Source organism: Salmo salar, chromosome 08, assembly GCF_965601325.2.
Source record: "Salmo salar chromosome 08, fSalSal1, whole genome shotgun sequence".
Taxonomy (NCBI): Eukaryota; Metazoa; Chordata; class Actinopteri; order Salmoniformes; family Salmonidae; genus Salmo; species Salmo salar.
The window spans coordinates 19,668,141-19,686,374 of NC_138298.1; the positions used below are offsets into that span (position 1 = coordinate 19,668,141).

Sequence of the window (18,234 nt, forward strand, 5' to 3'; positions counted from 1 at the left end):
GTGTGGTTGAGTCTTCTCTCTGTGTGTGTATGTGTGTGTGTGTGTGTGTGTGGTGTGTGTGTGTGTGTGTGTGTGTGTGTGTGTGTGTGTCTGTCTCGGTAGGCCAGTGGACTGAGAGTTCCAGTGGATTGTCTCAACGTCTCAACACTGCGGGGGAGCATACAGTACACTGAGTCGACACAATGACTGACCCTGTCCGGCCACGGTGGTCTGGCTACTGAACGCTTACGTTCTATCTCACTCCCCCTGAGGCATGCAGCCACACCACTATAGGAAGTGAATCTGTTTCTATGCACAACACTAACATCCACAGAACCACAGGAGAGAAAGAAGGCACCAGCCAACAGGGCAACCAGCTGGCTGGGGAGCAAAACCCAACTCCTCCCAAACCAAACGACCTGACCATAGACGGATGAGAGGTTGACACAAATGAGTATGGCTCATACTAGCTTCACACACAGGGTTATCCTCAAGGCAAAGTGAATGTGACCAATACAATTTGATTTGATTTGATTTAACCAGGTCCTATCTGATACAGAGAGCATCATACTGCACTAACTGTAGTTTAACCAGGGTCCTACTAGCACCATAATGCACTAACTGTAGTTTAACCAGGGTCCTACCAACACCATACTGTAATAACTGTAGTTTAACTAAGGTTCTACCAACACCATACTGTAATAACTGTAGTTTAACTAAGGTTCTACCAGCACCATAGTTTAACCAGGGTTCTACCAGCACCATACTGCACTAACTGTAGTTTAACCAGGGTCCTACCAGCACCATACTGTAATAACTGTAGTTTAACCAGGGTCCTACCAACACCATACTGTAATAACTGTAGTTTAACCAGGGTCCTACCAACACCATAATGAAATAACTGTAGTTTAACTAAGGTTCTACCAGCACCATACTGTAATAACTGTAGTTTAACCAGGGTCCTACCAACACCATAATGAAATAACTGTAGTTTAACTAAGGTTCTACCAGCACCATACTGTAATAACTGTAGTTTAACTAAGGTTCTACCAGCACCATACTGTAATAACTGTAGTTTAACCAGGGTTCTACCAGCACCATACTGCACTAACTGTAGTTTAACTAGGGTTCTACCAGCACCATACTGCACTAACTGTAGTTTAATCAGGGTCCTACCAGCACCATACTGTAATAACTGTAGTTTAACCAGGGTCCTACCAACACCATACTGTAATAACTGTAGTTTAACCAGGGTCCTACCAACACCATACTGTAATAACTGTAGTTTAACCAGGGTCCTACCAGCACCATACTGTAATAACTGTAGTTTAACCAGGGTCCTACTAGCACCATACTGTAATAACTGTAGTTTAACCAGGGTCCTACTAGCACCATACTGTAATAACTGTAGTTTAACCAGGGTCCTACTAGCACCATACTGTAATAACTGTAGTTTAACCAGGGTCCTACCAGCACCATACTGTATTAACTGTAGTTTAACCAGGGTCCTACCAGCACCATACTGTAATAACTGTAGTTTAACCAGGGTCCTACCAGCACCATACTGTATTAACTGTAGTTTAACCAGGGTCCTACCAGCACCATACTGTAATAACTGTAGTTTAACCAGGGTCCTACCAGCACCATACTGTAATAACTGTAGTTTAACCAGGGTCCTACCACAGTCACTGAGTAGGGTATGGTGTAAGAACCCTGACCACCAATACTCACAGTAGCGTAACAGTTAACCAGGTGTCCTACCTCTGTCACTGTAGTCGTCCACCAGTATGATCTCAGCGATGAGGTGGTCTGGGGTACGGTAGGAGATGCTGTGGATGGTCCTCAGCAGGGACGACCAGCCCTCGTTGTGGAAGGGGATGATGATGCTGGTGTTGGGAAGGCTCTCCAGGTACAGCTTCGTCTTGCAGCTGAGGAAAGAGAATACACAATATACCAGGGACTGTATTAGCCTCCATGGTTTTCAATACATCAGACCAGACCTTTCTTGACCTGTCCTGACAAAGACCCCAGTGGGATCGAAATTCAATACATCAGAGACATCGTGCGTGTTTCATCTCCACGTGTAGCTTATGCATTTGATGAAGAGCTAGCTGCATGTGTTGGTATTTGGTATGTTTGAATATAGTGACTCTGTGATAGGCTAAATGTCACAATCTAATACTGATATCTTTAATCACGTCTTCCTACATCTGGAAAGCCAACCTGCTCCCTGCTGTGTGTCACACTGCCAAGCCAGCCAGCCTTCCAGCCAGCCAGCCATCCAGCCAGCCATCTTGCCAGCCAGCCGTCCATCCAGCTAGCCAGCCAGCCAGCCTCAAACACATAGGCTGCTTTACCTTCTACCTCTGTGCTGAGTCGTAAAGTAAATCAGCGTTTAAAAGAGCCACTCCAGCTTCAGCTGGCCTAATAAACAATTCAGGGAAATCTGCATGTTAATAGCCGCCTCGACAAAGCTGAAATTGGCAAATGAAGCAGCAGTTTTATGGTTCACACGAGTCTCCTGCTAATTTACCTCGGTGACAACCTTGACAAGCTGTTCTAATTTATCACCGGTCTCTGCAGAATGATGACTCGGTACTTGGTTAGAAGCCTTGGTTTTTATTATTGTTTTATTTAGAGAAAGAGGGAGGGAGGGAGGGAGGGAGGGAGGGAGGGAGGGAGGGAGGGAGGGAGGGAGGGAGGGAGGGAGGGAGGGAGGGAAGGGAGGGAGGGAGAGAGAAGAGACAATGAGAGAGAGTGAAAAGGGAAAGAAGAGAGCGATAGAGAGTGAGAGAGAGAGCGAGAGAGAGAGAAAGAGAGCGAGACCAAGGGTAGGGGGGAGAGACAGAGATTCTCTATTGAGGCCGAGGAGGGAGGGAGGAGGGAGGGAGGGAGGGAGGGAGGGAGGGAGGGAGGGAGGGAGGGAGGGAGGGAGGGAGGGAGGGAGGGAGGGAGGGAGGGAGGGAGGGAGCATAAAAATCCCCCACCAAACTGCTCCAGCTCCCTACATCTGTGCTGGGCTGGGAAAGCAAATTCATTCCTGCTGGAGTTGAGCCAATCTCTAAAACACAAGGTTGATCTCTCCAGCTGCCCTGTCAGATAATTCTACATTATGAAATACCATTCAGGAAGGAAAGGAGCATCGATTTGCATAGTAATAGGCAGATAGAGCCACATACCATTATGGAAAATACCGTTGTCACCCCCCTCCAGCGCCATATCGCGAGGAAACTTTAAATATGGGGCTGGATTGGGGCTTTATAGGCCTCTCTTAAATGCATATAGGCTTAAATTAAACTTCCATTTTCCCTTCCTTACTGTATGGAATGAGTGTGTGAGGAAGAGAGAAAGAAAGAGAGTGAGAGCGTGAATAAATAAATGACTGAATAGAGACTCCGTTCAGGTCAGGTAAGAATGAAGCAGAACTGTCAGCTTCCGTTGAACTTGATAAGATGACATTGAACATGATGCAGACTTGATGCTATCAACTGCTGATGTGGTTCTGTTTCATCTCAACTAGGCCTTTGCACCGCCGTGGTTGTCGCGCACACAGACCCGATGAGAATGACATTCATGTTACATTCTGTATGGGTAAATGCCTTCAGTCTGTTCCTTACGTGTTGATTTCCCACTCCCAGCATGATAGGATTCCCCACTGCGTCTTATACTGTCTGCCATGCTGTTACAGCCATTTAATAACAGGTCACCGCTCTCCAGATCAGATCAGTACTTACTGTAACACCTGACTGGGTAAATGCATAGGTGTTAATGTTGGATGAAATGTTGAGCTGCGTCATTTGGTGTATAATGCACAATGCAGTATCACATCTGCTTTAAAACCATGCCAGGCTTTATTCTGAGGCATTGCTCTGTTCAAGTGTAGGCTATGTACACTAACTACCGAACGTTGAGCTTCTCCATCACATCGTATGACTTGTGGAACTGATTATAGATAGTCCAATGCTTCACTAATTGAGAAAAAACTGTAATTAGTCAGCAGTGAAAACATTTTGAAAATAACCACATATAAAACAGTAACTGAAACCAAGTAGGTTTGGATCCAGGTATAACTATTTTGTGTAAAGGGTTCCACATGGAATTCAAAAGGGTTCTACCTGGAACCAAAAGGGTTCTACCTAGAACCAAAAAGGGTTTTCAAAGGGTTCTCCAATGGGGACAGGCCTAGGAACCATTTTAGGTTCTAGATAGTGTATGTGCAGACTGAGAAATAAAACATTGCCAAAAATACTTAGCATTCACAGACATCGCAATCCCTTAAATGTTTTTAACCTGTGAGGTTTCTTTTCCGTCAACAACATTAGCTAGGATAGCGGCAGCACTGGCCTCATTTCCATCTCTTAAATGTGTTGAAATCAGGGGTGTATCTGAGTTATAGCCGTCATTACATTAGGCAGGGAAGCAGAACAGGCAGGCAGAACAGACAGGCAGGCAGAACAGACAGACAGGCAGAGCAGGAAGACAGGCAGGGCCCCAGCTTACTGTGAGGAAGATGGAGATCATTCAGCCACTGTCTACAAAATAATGTTCCAGATCACATATTGAAAGGATTGCTGCAGGGCTTTATGAGACTGTAAATAAACAGAGATGCCCTCTCACCATAGATATTCTCTCTTGTTCTCTCTCTATCTATCTCACTATCTATCTCACTATCTATCTCACTATCTATCTCTCTATCTAACTCTCTCTCTCCTCCCCTCCCCCCTCTCTCTATAACTATCTATCGCTCTCCCCCCTCAATCTCTATCTCTTTCTCCCTCTATCTATCTCTTCCCTCTCTCGCTTTTTCTCTCTCTCTCTCTCTCTCTCCCCCTCTTCCTTTCTTCCTCCCCTCTCTCTTTCCCCCCTCCCTTTTTCCCTCCCCCCTCTCTCTCTCGCACACTAATAAACACACTCTCATTCTCTCCCTCTCTCACACTCCACACAAGGCACGTCACCTGCTGAAGAAAATTGCCATGGTTTTTTGTTATGATGGAACTGAACTGAAGAGCATTGCCCTGGAGGGCTGATTTAGCTTCATAGAAACCTGACTTCCTGTCAACACATGTTCTGATCCCACACACACGGATTGCGGTGTGGAAAACATGTTTACTAGTAATTGAGCACACACCATTTTCACACATGAAAATGTACTTACGTGCGCACCTTGTACATCCTATGCATCATGTCGAATATACTTGCACCCACACTCTCACACACACAGTCAGTAGATTAGACACGGGACAATATCCAGAGGGAGAAAACACTATATTTCAATCCTAAGCTTAACTAGCTTTCAAATGACAAAATGTCCCCATATCCCTCTCCACAGTATGCACAGCACAGTGTGGCATCTAATTTCCCTACCTCGCTAACATGGAATCACTTGGAGTCCAAACGGCACCCTATGCCCTATAAAGTGCATTATGTTTTACCAGGGCCCATAGGGTAAAAAGTAGTTCACTATATAGGGAGTAGGGTGCCATTGGGATGCAGTCACTCTCCAGCCCCCCCGCAGCGGAGAGAATAGTTCTCATTATCGACAGAGCTGTAACACTACTGCAACCCCCCTCCTGACTTCCAACCCATTGCAGTAGGAGTTACTGCGGGATTTGTTTCTTGCGGGAGAGGAGAGAGAGAGGAGAGAGAGGAGAGGGGGGGGGAGGGAGAGGGGAGAGAGAGAGAGAGAGAGAGAGAGAGAGAGAGAGAGAGAGAAAAATCCATGTTGTTTCTATGAGGCCTAATGGTACGCAGAAGACCAGTGGTTTCTCTCTCTCACTTTCTTACAATGCCCTTCTAGTGCTCCCTGAGAGCCATTATGGACCAATCCATCAAATACCTCATTGCAAATCCTCTTTAAGCAATATCTGACATCACTGCGAAAAGCAGCCAATACGGCCATCCTAACGTACATATGCAGCACTGTTCAACTAAACACCTTTGATTGGTACCAGAGTAGCAGAGTAACCACCCACAACAAATCCCTAATCGATGTAAGCTGCCATTTTCCATGTAATGATATTAGCCATGTTTGCCTACTAATGAATAGCAGTAAAGTGTCAGTGCAAATCGTGTGCATTGTATACGGGTTACTTTCACATTTATTTGATGTGAGGATCAATAGAGGTGAACGTGTTTGTTCACACTCCTGTCTTCCAAGCCATTGAACAGACACAGATACTAAGACCTGGGGGATTAGAGAAGACAACATCGTTGGAGATGCGAGGCGTGACCCCATTTTGTGTTTGAAGTGAAATGTTAACGCGCACACCGCCATGTTCTCTCGTTAGTAGTGCAGCAATTGACCCCCAATTAACACACGTTATTACCTCTGCTCTGCACATTTATTGTGTCAACATTTGGGTCAGAGAAAGACCCATCTGTCACTCTACTTACTTTGGATGTCTGATGTCTGGTAGAGAGCGGTCCAGGGCGATGTTGTTACTAACGTAGATGTTGAAGCCGTTCTCCTTGTAAACCGAGTCGTCACACTCATCCTCAGCCAGAGGGTAGGGCTTGCCGTGCTCCCCTTTCCCTAAAAGACAGAAAATACTGTGAAATATCAAGGTGCTTTGCAGTGTGTGTGTGTGTGTGTGTGTGTGTGTGTGTGTGTCTCAGAGGGTCATAATGGTCCACTTTAACCCATTTGTCAATGGGTCTTTTTCGGTAGATACCCCGTGGAGTAATTGCAGTGTTCCTCTTCTCTCCCATTTCTATGATCAGAAAAGACACTGTAAATGCACAGATTTTTTTCAGGGCTTGGCAGTTAGCCACTTTGGCGTAACGACGACTCCTAAATCCTCAACAGACATCAAACCAGGAAGGGAAACATTTGGCCTGCCCTGTGATCACTAATACAATTATACACACGTCTGTGATTTATCAGATCAGGAGTGTGAGTATGTATGTGTGTGTGTGTGTGTGTGCTTGTGTGTGTGTGTGTCTATTTAGAGATGCAAAACACTGTTTTCGGTATTGTAATCAACGTTGGGCCCAAACTAACAACAGGAACCGGGACTTCTTAAATTGAATAAGTAGCCCTCTACACACTCTGCTTAACATGCTGATAGAGAAGAGGTAATTGAATTATCCTTGGATACTGCCGTTTAGGCACATGTCACGTCCTGACCATAGAAAGATGTTATTTTCTATGGTAGAGTAGGTCAGGGCGTGACAGGTTTTTTCTCTCTATGTTTTCTATTTCTATGTTGTCAGGGTCTAGTTTTGTATTTCTATGTTGGGGTTTTGTTTGGGATGATCTCCAATTAGAGGCAGCTGGTCCTCGTTGTCTCTAATTGGAGATCATACTTAAGTAGGTTTTTTTCCCCACCTGGGTTTGTGGGAGATTATCTTTGAGTCAGTGTATGTTTCACCTCTGCGTCACGGTTTGTTGTTTTTGTCACTCAGTTATGTTTATGTATCGCATAGTTTCACGGTGTAAATAAAATGTGGAACGACACACACGCTGCACTTTGGTCCGCTTCTCCTTACGACAACCGTGACAGCACAAGTTAAATACAAACAACAGGCTAAGAGCTTTGTGTTCATTTGAACTGCTACAGTGTGAGTATCTCATTAGGGGGGCTTGGTAAAGCATGCAATGCTAAAAACAGTAGCCTACATGAATGTGGATCAATAGCTGTACTGAAACACTGCTATACAGCACCATTCGATGATTATAAAAGCTCATGGATGCTTATAACAAGTTATAGACCTAAAACATTATACCTGCAGGCTTGAAGTAAAGTGTTACTGTCTTTGTTCAATCAAATGGTGACATACTATAGTATCTATCTGCACAGGCTGTACTCTTGAGTCCATCCATTTGTTCTGAGACCCCCCTACTGTTTAATCTTGAGTCCTGGACTGAGATGTGAAACCTCAGAGTCTGTGTGGTGACAGAATCATTGGCTCACACTCTGCAATGTGCATTACTGCCATGAGCTTGACTAACTGCCCACCATGAATCAAGCCCCAGGGGCACCGACGCTGAAGGGAAGGCGTTATATATCACTTAAGCTGCCAATCACAATTGACTGACAGCTTCTCTTTCATCTAATTAAACCGTTTACCTCGTTTATACCTCCAAGGGGCCAGAAGTAGAGGATCCTATCGGCATACTTTATTAGAGGATGCTGCAATGAAATCACAAGTGGGTATAGAAGCATCTTATTCAGGAAGCCTGCTAATATGCATTAGTCTTATTGGACGAGGGATACATATGAGGGAAATGTACAGCTTCTAATATAAAGAGAAAGCTTACAATATAGAGAGAAATCTCCTAGGGAAAAAAACTGTTTTAGCGCATATTATTGTATGGTTAAGGTTATCCCTGAAAACACTCCTGGCGTGGCAAACACGCGGTTAATGTACACTGACAGCTGGCTTTGTTTGATGTACGGAGAGGATCCAGAAAGGAAAACAATGACATTCTTAACGAGAGGCTTTCCTTTTGATGTGTGAGCGAGACCGAGGAAAACATGGAAAGTTTCCAGGACGAGTACAAAAGAGGGAAATAGAAAAATCTTTGTTTTTGTAAAATATTAAATGGATTTGGAAGCGGGAGGTGGGAAATATTTTGCGGGCGCCGTCTGCCAAGTAAAGGCTTGTGTTTCAAGTAGGTATCGTATGCCACAATCTTAGAGTCGGCTGGAAATAGGATGAAACGAAACCCACGTCCCTGTCCTCTCATAAACACAATTCATTTTACATCCTTCGCCAAAACCAACGCTAATGAATAAATCACTTGCCAAGTTTTACATCGTTCATAATTTCTCTCATCAACGTGAATTATACATTGACAAAACCAGTGATCCCTCTCTCTCAATAATGCGGTGAGTTCAATAACACTACTGTGAGTATTGTTGGCCGCTGGAAGCTAATTTTCCTCGGTACATAATTATTGAAACACTACACCCACAGCACAGGGCAGCCAAGCTCACAAGAGGGAGGCGAAAAACCAAGCAAATGAAATATTCCAATCCAGCACACCCACACATCAATAGTAATGGTTTTCCATTCCATCGTTTCACTCGGAAAGGGCTTGATTTTCGAAACAATGGCGGTTCAAAAAACTAAAGTAAAACATGGACAAAGTGCACTCACCCAATTTCCCTGCTGACAGAACATGTAAATGGATGCTTTTAAAAGGCATAATGGGATAGACAATATATAGAGAAAATCACTTAATTGGTTTAACACATGAATGATTCCTACATGCTGTTCAATGGGGTAAGATTTTCCATAGCTTCCTGGTTGGGGGATGGTGGTGATTATGAGTCTGTATTCACAAAGAGTCTCAGACTAGGATCATTTTATCCTTTTAGATCATAATTAATAAGATGTCATGGACAAAGGGGACCTGATCCTAGATCAGCACTCCTACTCGGAGACACTATTTGAATGCAGGCCCTGTTCTGTAATCACTAATCTATTCACAACAGAGATGGGCAAGAGGCTGACGTCTACTTGATTGAGAGATGCTCAACATTTAATTAACAGGCCCATCACAGTACAATGATGTTGATTACCAGCACTGCAGCTTTATAAGTGGTTAATACACATGCCTACAATTCATTATACAGAGCATTTGTATATGAACTGCTTTAGATTTGTAAGTGGTTAATACGTATAGTATGCTACACTTTTCCCATCCGACGTACGCGAGAATAACAGGGGCAAATGTATTACTCACCCCTGGGTTTTATGCACTGATGAGCTATAATCAGCTTGATTCATCCAAAATTAATAGAAAGCTTTTATCATGGTCGCCGCAAACGTACAATCGAGGCTCAACAGATGGTGTGGTACATATGTGGTGGAGGTCTGGTGGGACAATGACCATGCATCATGATCTGACCAGACAGGAGGGCAGAGAAGGCAACGTTCAGGATTTAGGCAGCCATATTGTAGGGTTACGTGATGTGACAGGTCTGCCACCCTAATGGCACCCTATTCCCTACATAGTGCACTACTTTCGAAGAGGGCCCATAGGGGAATGTGGGGAATAGGGTGCCATTTAGGACAGAAGCCCTGTTTGACGTCTCTGTTTTAGTCCGGTAGCAATTCAACTTAGTCTAATCTGGCTAATGACTTTATTTAATACTCCGAAGTCTGCATGCATTAGAATTTACAGCCGAGTTCCGCAATTACAGAAGCTGTAAAAGTGTTCTATTCTCCATTGTTGCCTGGTCATTAATATTGCCTCTGACATGTTTATATACAGTTGACATGAACCCCTGACCGAAATAATATATTTCCTGTCTGGCATTGATGATTTATCTGGCTTGGCTTCAAATGTTTCCCAGCTCCGGGGTACGTTCCAAAACCCACCTTATTCCCTATATCGTGCACTACCCAGAACTGGTCAAAAGTAGTGCACTATGTAGGAACTAAGGTTCCATTTGGGATGCAGACTAGGTCTCTACCAGGATGGGACTATTGAAATCTATCTGCTAAAATATTAAAGCTTTAACTGGCAATGGCACAGTGATTTAACCTTAAGGGGGCTAAGACTGAAAATACTTAAGTTTCAAATAGAGCTCTATTTGACTGATGCTGTAACTGCACAGCGGCAGGAAGGAGACACAGATACTGTGTTTGGATTATGAGAGGAACATTGGGTCTTTGCCTCTCTGCTCTTTACTTGACATTTATGTAATGAATGGAAATAGAAATAGCTGGGTTATGTGTGGACACAATCATTTCTGGCCCGAACACCCCTCCCCCAGATACTTCTTGTTTGAATAGTGGATAATATTGGCTTGTCTGTCAGTGACCTTTTCTAATTAATGTAAATCTGAATTGAGATCCTGGTACATGTTCTTACTTAGCTAAGGGTTAGTCTTGCCTCTACTTGGTGGAAACAGACAATCATTTGTAATTTTTTTTATGTCTCAAATGGAAATGCATTTGTCCAGCAAGCAGAGCTAAAGCTAACATGATCAAATAGATCAATATGACTTACAAAGTTACTGTACAGTACCTACAGTACCTTAATAATACCCTTACTGCCTTGGAAAACAATCTCCCCTTTACCTTCATGGAAACCATTACAGTAAATCATGATAAAGATAGACTTTGTTGAAGTTCTTTATGTGGACATTTGTTACGTGAGTTCTCAGCTTGCTCGCTGTGTGCAGAGTGAAAACTCTTTAGCTACAGGAGGTGTAGTGATTGTCTGTGGTGTCCTGTGAGTTCTCTGTGAGACGTACCGATACGCAGTTCGTCTCTCCTGATGCTCTCGTTATCATGCCAGTCTCTCCTCCTCAAGCCGTCCGTCCAGGTGTAAATGTGTCCTTCGCTCAGTCCCAGCGAGAAGCCCTGAGAAAGAGGAGAGGAGGAAGAGGGTGGGGGACAATTCCATCATTCCATCATCACCCACTCTGAAAGATTAAACGCTGCAATTCAGTGTGAGCCTCAGCCAAACAGTAATATGAAGAGAAAGGTAAAACACTTACATTTTGATAGAGCGTTCAGCCCTGATAATTTAACTGACCATCATTTCTATTCATTCTCCCTTCACTCCATCAACAGTCGAACATGTGCTGATTCTATTATTTTTCTTTTTTTCTTCTATATGAATGACATTTGAATTCAACTGTCAAAAAAAATGTATGCATGAACGAGCCTGAAGTGACTTCAAATTGCTCTCTAAGGCCCCAGTGCAACAAAAGCTAGAACTTGGTAATAATTCAGATACCCTAAGCTTTGTTCTGCTTTCTGTTTGCTTTCTGTGAATTTTGAAGGTTGCTTTGGAGGTTCAGAGAAATAATTGCCTTTAACCTGAACTTTAGCAGGGAGCTTGCTGCAAACACAAATACAGCAAATGTTTTATGCTGTACATTCATCTAATGTCATTGAACACTGGTTACTTTAATAATGTTTACATACTGTTTTACAAACTTCATATGAATATACTGTATTCTAGTCAAGGCTCATCCTATATAATTACTGCTGTACAGTCGTGGCCAAAAGTTTTGAGAATGACACAAATATTAATTTTCACAAAGTCTGCTGCCTCAATTCGTATGATGGCAATTTGCATATACTCCAGAATGTTATGAAGAGTGATCAGATGAATTGCAATTAATTGCAAAGTCCCTCTTTGCCATGCAAATGAACTGAATCCCCCAAAAACATTTCCACTGCATTTCAGCCCTGCCACAAAAGGACCAGCTGACAACATGTCAGTAATTCTCTCGTTAACACAGGTGTGAGTGTTGATGAGGACAAGGCTCTGTCATGCTGATTGAGTTCGAATAAAAGACTGGAAGCTTCAAAAGGAGGGTGGTGCTTGGAATCATTGTTCTTCCTCTGTCAACCATGGTTACCTGCAAGGAAACGCGTGCCATCATCATTGCTTTGCACAAAAAGGGCTTCACAGGCAAGGATATTGCTGCCAGTAAGATTGCACCTAAATCAACCATTTATCGGATCATCAAGAACTTCAAGGAGAGCGGTTCAATTGTTGTGAAGAAGGCTTCAGGGTGCCCAAGAAAGTCCAACATGCGCCAGGACCGTCTCCTGAAGTTGATTCAGCTGCGGGATCGGGGCACCACCAGTACAGAGCTTGCTCAGGAATGGCAGCAGGCAGGTGTGAGAGCATCTGCACGCACAGTGAGGCAAAGACTTTTGGAGGATGGCACTTACTTCCAAGATAGCGTAGCAGTCAGATGTCTTTGTCCTGTCCTTGTAATTATCTTTTTATATCTTTTTCTTTTTATATCTTTTAAAATATTTCCCTAAACCTCAACTTCTAAATACTCTACTGCAACCCGCCTCACCCAATGTGGCGTGGATCTGTTTTTTTTCCTAAAGTATTTCTATTTACTTCAGATCTGGAATACCTCAATTGAAGCTAGCCAGCTAACTACCTACCAGATATCAGTCAGCAAACCACTGCTAGCGGTCATCAGCTAACCTTTAGCTCGGAAAGCTCTCGCCAGTTCGTACAACGTAACTCAAACCAGAGCAAAACGGACCAATTTTTTTCTCTCCATATCCCCAGATTCCTACCGCAAACTCTGAACATTTTCATCTGGATCTTCGCAACTAGCTAACCGCAATCCCGGGTGACTACTCCTGGCTAGCATTTCCATCCCGGAGCACGCACCAATTAGCCTGAAGCTAGCCCAGCTAGGGCTCCTGGGCTACCACCGAAGCCCACTCCTGAGCTACAATATCCGGACCCCTTCTACTGCCGGTATGGGGCACGGAACCCCGCCGATTCTCTACGACTGGAATACCGACATAATCTGCTCGAGGAATCCAACAGGCCCCTCAGGTGCGACGTCCACTGAAGGCCCATTCTGCTAACCGTGGCATGCTAGCTACCTAGAGCTACTTGGAACCCTACTAAAACACGACTGGTCTATCGACGTCACCGCACGAAGAGGCAAAAACAGACTTCCATCGCGACGTCCCCCAAAGGCCCTTCTGCTAACTTGCTAGCCCTGGTCTAGTAACTGCTCATCCACCTCTGGCCTGCTGGCCCCCCTACCTCTGAGGAAGCACAGTTCCCGCTCAGCCCAGTCAAAACTGTTCGCTGCTCTGGCACCCCTATCGTGGAACAAGCTCCCTCATGACGCCAGGACAGCGGAGTCAATCACCACCTTCCGGAGACACCTGAAACCCCACCTCTTTAAGGAATACCTAGGATAGGATAAAGTAATCCTTCTAACCCCCCCCCCAACAAAACATTTAGATGCACTACTGTAAAGTGGTTGTTCCACTGGATATCATAAGGTGAATGCACCAATTTGTAAGTCGCTCTGGATAAGAGCGTCTGCTAAATGACTTAAATGTAAATGTTAAAAATGCTCGCTTGCTAGCCCCGGTCTGCTAACTGCTAGCTTGCTTACCCCGGTCTGCTAATTGCTAGCTTGCTTGCCCCAGTCTGCTAACTGCTTGCTTGCTAACCCGGTCTGCTAGCTTGCTAGCCCCGGCCTACTAACTGCTAGCCTGTTAGCACCGGCCTGATAACTGTCTGAATCGCCGTGTCCCCAACCAGCCCAACCACTCACTGGACCCATATGTTCACTTGGCTACGCATGCCTCTCTCTAATATCAACATGCCTCGTCCATTACTGTCCTGGTTAGTGATTACTGTCTTATTTCACTGTAGAGCCTCTAGCCCTGCTCAATATGCCTTAACCAACCATGTTGTTCCACCTCCTACAAATGCGATGACATCACCTGGTTTAAATGTCTCTAGAGACTATATCTCTCTCATGCCTTGAATCTATGCTATCGTTCCCAGAAACCTGCTCCATTTACTCTGTTCCGAACGTGCTAGACAGCCAGTTCATATAGCCTTTAGCCGTACCCTTATCCTACTTCTCCTCTGTTCCTCTGGTGATGTGGAGGTTAATCCAGGTCCTGCAGTGCCTAGTTCCACTCCCACTCCCCAGGTGCTCTCATTTGTTGACTTCTGTAACCGTAAAAGTCAAGGTTTCATGCATGTTAACCTGTTGGGGCTAGGGGGCAGTATTTTCACGGCTGGATAAAAAAACGTACCCGATTTAATCTGGTTACTAATCCTACCCAGTAACTAGAATATGCATATACTTATTATATATGGATAGAAAACGCCCTAACGTTTCTAAAACTGTTTGAATGGTGTCTGTGAGTATAACAGAACTCATTTGGCAGGCAAAACCCTGAGACATTTTCTGACAGGAAGTGGATACCTGATGTGTTGAATTACCTTTAAGCCTATGCCATTGAAACACACAGGGGTTGATTAATGTTTTGGCACTTCCTATTGCTTCCACTAGATGTCACCAGCCTTTACAAAGTGTTTTGAGTCTTTTACTGTGAGATCTGACCGAACAAGAGCCTTGGAACGGTGATGGCCGATTAGACTCTGGCGCGCGAGTTCATGTTGGGTACCCTCGTTCCAATACGTTATAAAAGAGAATGCATTCGTCCACCTTGAATATTATTCATGTTCTGGTTAAAAAAGGCACTAATGATTTATGCTATACAACGTTTGACATGTTTGAACGAACGTAAATATATTTTTTCCCCTCGTTCATGACGAGAAGTCCGGCTGGCTTAGATCATGTGCTAACAACACGGAGCTTTTTGGACATAAATGATGAGCTTTTTTGAACAAAACTACATTCGTTATGGACCTGGGATTCCTGGAAGTGACATCTGATGAAGAGAATCAAAGGTAATGGATTATTTACATAGTATTTTCGATTTTAGATCTCTCCAACATGGCCGTTTGTCTGTATAGCAAAGCGTATTTTTCTGGGCGCAGTGCTCAGATTATTGCAAAGTGTGATTTCCCAGTAAGGTTATTTTTAAATCTGGCAAGTTGATTGCGTTCAAGAGATGTAAATCTATAATTCTTTAAATGACAATATAATATTTTACCAATGTTTTCTAATTTTAATTATTTAATTTGTGGTGCTGACTTGACTGCCGGTTATTGGAGGGAAACGATTTCCTGAACATCAACGCCATAGTAAACCGCTGTTTTTGGATATAAATATGAACTTGATAGAACTAAAAATGCATTTATTGTCTAACATAATGTCCTAGGAGTGTCATCTGATGGAGATTGTAAAAGGTTAGTGCATCATTTTAGCTGGTTTTATGGTTTTGGTGACGCCTGTCTTTGAATTGACAAAACATTACAAAACATTAGCTATTGTCAATGTACTCTCCTAACATAATCTAACTTTATGCTTTCGCCGTAAAACCTTTTTGAAATCGGACAACGTGGTTAGATTAAGGAGATGTTTATCTTTCAAAGGGTGTAAGATATATGTATGTAGGTATGTTTGAAAAATGTGAATTTTGACATTTATTTGGTTTCAAATTTGCCGCTCTTGAAATGCACCTGCTGTTGATAGGGTGCACCACGGGTGGCACGCTAGCGTCCCACATAGCCCCAAGAAGTTAACATTAGAAGCCTACTCCCTATGTTTGTTTTACTCACTGTTTTAGCACACTGCCAACCCGGATGTCTTAGCCGTGTCTGAATCCTGGCTTAGGAAAACCACCAAAAACCCTGAAATATCCATCCCTAACTATAACATTTTCCGCCAAGATAGAACTGCCAAAGGGGGCGGTGTTGCAATCTACTGCAAAGATAGCCTGCAGAGTTCTGTCTTACTATCCAGGTCTGTACCCAAACAATTCGAGCTTTTACTTCAAAAAAATTCACCTTTCCAGAAACAAGGCTTGTCCGGAGAAGACAAGGTGAGCGCTACCATCAGTCCTGTGTCATGCCAACAGTAAAGCATCCTGAGACCATTCATGGGCTCACTCACAGTTTTGCCTAAGAACACAGCCATGAATAAAGAATGGTACCAACACATCCTCCGTGAGCAACTTCTCCCAACGATCCAGGAACAGTTTGGTGACGAACAATGCCTTTTCCAGCATGATGGAGCACCTTGCCACAAGGCAAAAGTGATAACTAAGTGGCTCGGGGAACAAAACATCAATATTTTGGGTCCATAGCAAGGAAACTCCCCAGACCTTAATCCCATTGAGAACTTGTGGTCAATCCTCAAGAGGTGGGTGGACAAACAAAAACCCACAAATTCTGACAAACTCCAAGCATTGATTATGCAAGAATGGGCTGCCATCAGTCAGGATGTAGCCCAGAAGTTAATTGACAGCATGCCCGGGCGGATTGCAGAGGCCTTGAAAAAGAAGGGTCAACACGGCAAATATTGTCTCTTTGCATCAACTTCAGGTAATTGTCAATAAAAGCCTTTGACACTTATGAAATGCTTGTAATTATACTTCACTATTCCATAGTAACATCTGACAAAAATATCTGAAGACACTGAAGCAGCAAACTTTGTGGAAATTAATATTTGTGTCATTCTCAAAACTTTTGGCCACGACTGTACACACCTGTTCTATTCATATACTGTCCTTACTGTCTATACTTACCATTCACATACATACAGCACCAGTCAAACGTTTGGCCACTCCTATTCATTCAAGTGCTTTTCTTTCTTTTTACTATTTTCTACATTGTAGAATAATAGTGAAGACATCAAAACTATGAAATAACACATATGGAATCATGTAGTAACCAAAAAAGTGGAACCAAAAAACAAATCAAAATATATTTTATATTTGAGATTCTTCAAAGTAGCCACCCTTAGCCTTGATGACAGCTTTACACACTATTGGAATTCTCTCAACCAGCTTCATGAGGCCGTCACCTGGCATAAATTTCAATTAACAGGTGTACCTTGTTAAAAGTTAATTTGTTGATTTTCTTTCCTTCTTAATGCGTTTGAGCCAGTCAGTTGTGCTGTGACAAGGTAGGGTTGGTACACAGAAGATTTGGTAAAAGACCAAGTCCATATTATGGCAAGAACAGCTCAAATAAGCAAAGAGAAACAACAGTCCATCATTACTTTAAGACATGAAGGTCAGTCAATATGGAACATTTGAAGAACTTTGTGCAGTCGCAAAAACCATCAAGCGCTATGATGAAACTGGCTCTCATGAGGACCGCCACAGGAAAGGAAGACCCAGAGTTACCTCTGCTGCAGAGGATAAGTTCATTAGAGTCACCAGCCTCAGAAATTGCAGCCCAAATAAATGCTTCTCAGAGTTCAAGTAACAGATACAGTGGGGGGGGAAAGTATTTGATCCCCTGCTGATTTTGTACGTTTGCCTACTTACAAAGAAATGATCAGTCTATAATTTTAATAGTAGGTTTATTTGAACAGTGAGAGACAGAATAACAACAAAACAATCCAGAAAAACGCATGTCAAAAATGTTATAAAATGATTTGCATTTTAATGAGGGAAATAATTATTTGACCCCTCTGCAAAACATGACTTAGTGCTTGGTGGCAAAACCCTTGTTGGCAATCACAGAGGTCAGACGTTTCTTGTAGTTGGCCACCAGGTTTGCACACATCTCAGGAGGGATTTTGTCCCACTCCTCTTTGCAGATCTTCTCCAAGTCATTAAGGTTTCGAGGCTGACGTTTGGCAACTCGAACCTTCAGCTCCCTCCACAGATTTTCTATGAGATTAAGGTCTGGAGACTGGCTAGGCCACTCCAGGACCTTAATGTGCTTCTTCTTGAGCCACTCCTTTGTTGCCTTGGCCGTGTGTTTTGGGTCATTGTCATGCTGGAATACCCATCCACGACCCATTTTCAATGCCCTGGCTGAGGGAAGGAGGTTCTCACCCAAGATTTGACGGTACATCGTCCCTTTGATGCTGTGAAGTTGTCCTGTCCCCTTAGCAGAAAAACACCCCCAAA

The 18,234-nt window shown here is 43.5% G+C and overlaps 1 protein-coding gene across 2 annotated transcripts in view; it reads right to left on the bottom strand.

The window, feature by feature from the left end:
• LOC106610173 (polypeptide N-acetylgalactosaminyltransferase-like 6) overlaps positions 1-18,234 on the bottom strand; it is a 235,935-nt gene that overhangs the window by 169,824 nt on the left and 47,877 nt on the right. For both annotated transcript variants that reach the window (XM_045722724.2, XM_045722723.2), the window contains exons 3-5: positions 11,190-11,298; positions 6,373-6,511; positions 1,741-1,907 (exon numbers count right to left, since the gene is read on the bottom strand). In XM_045722724.2, the coding sequence (XP_045578680.1) occupies positions 1,741-1,907; positions 6,373-6,511; positions 11,190-11,298 (415 nt within the window). The remainder of the gene's footprint in view (positions 1-1,740; positions 1,908-6,372; positions 6,512-11,189; positions 11,299-18,234) is intronic.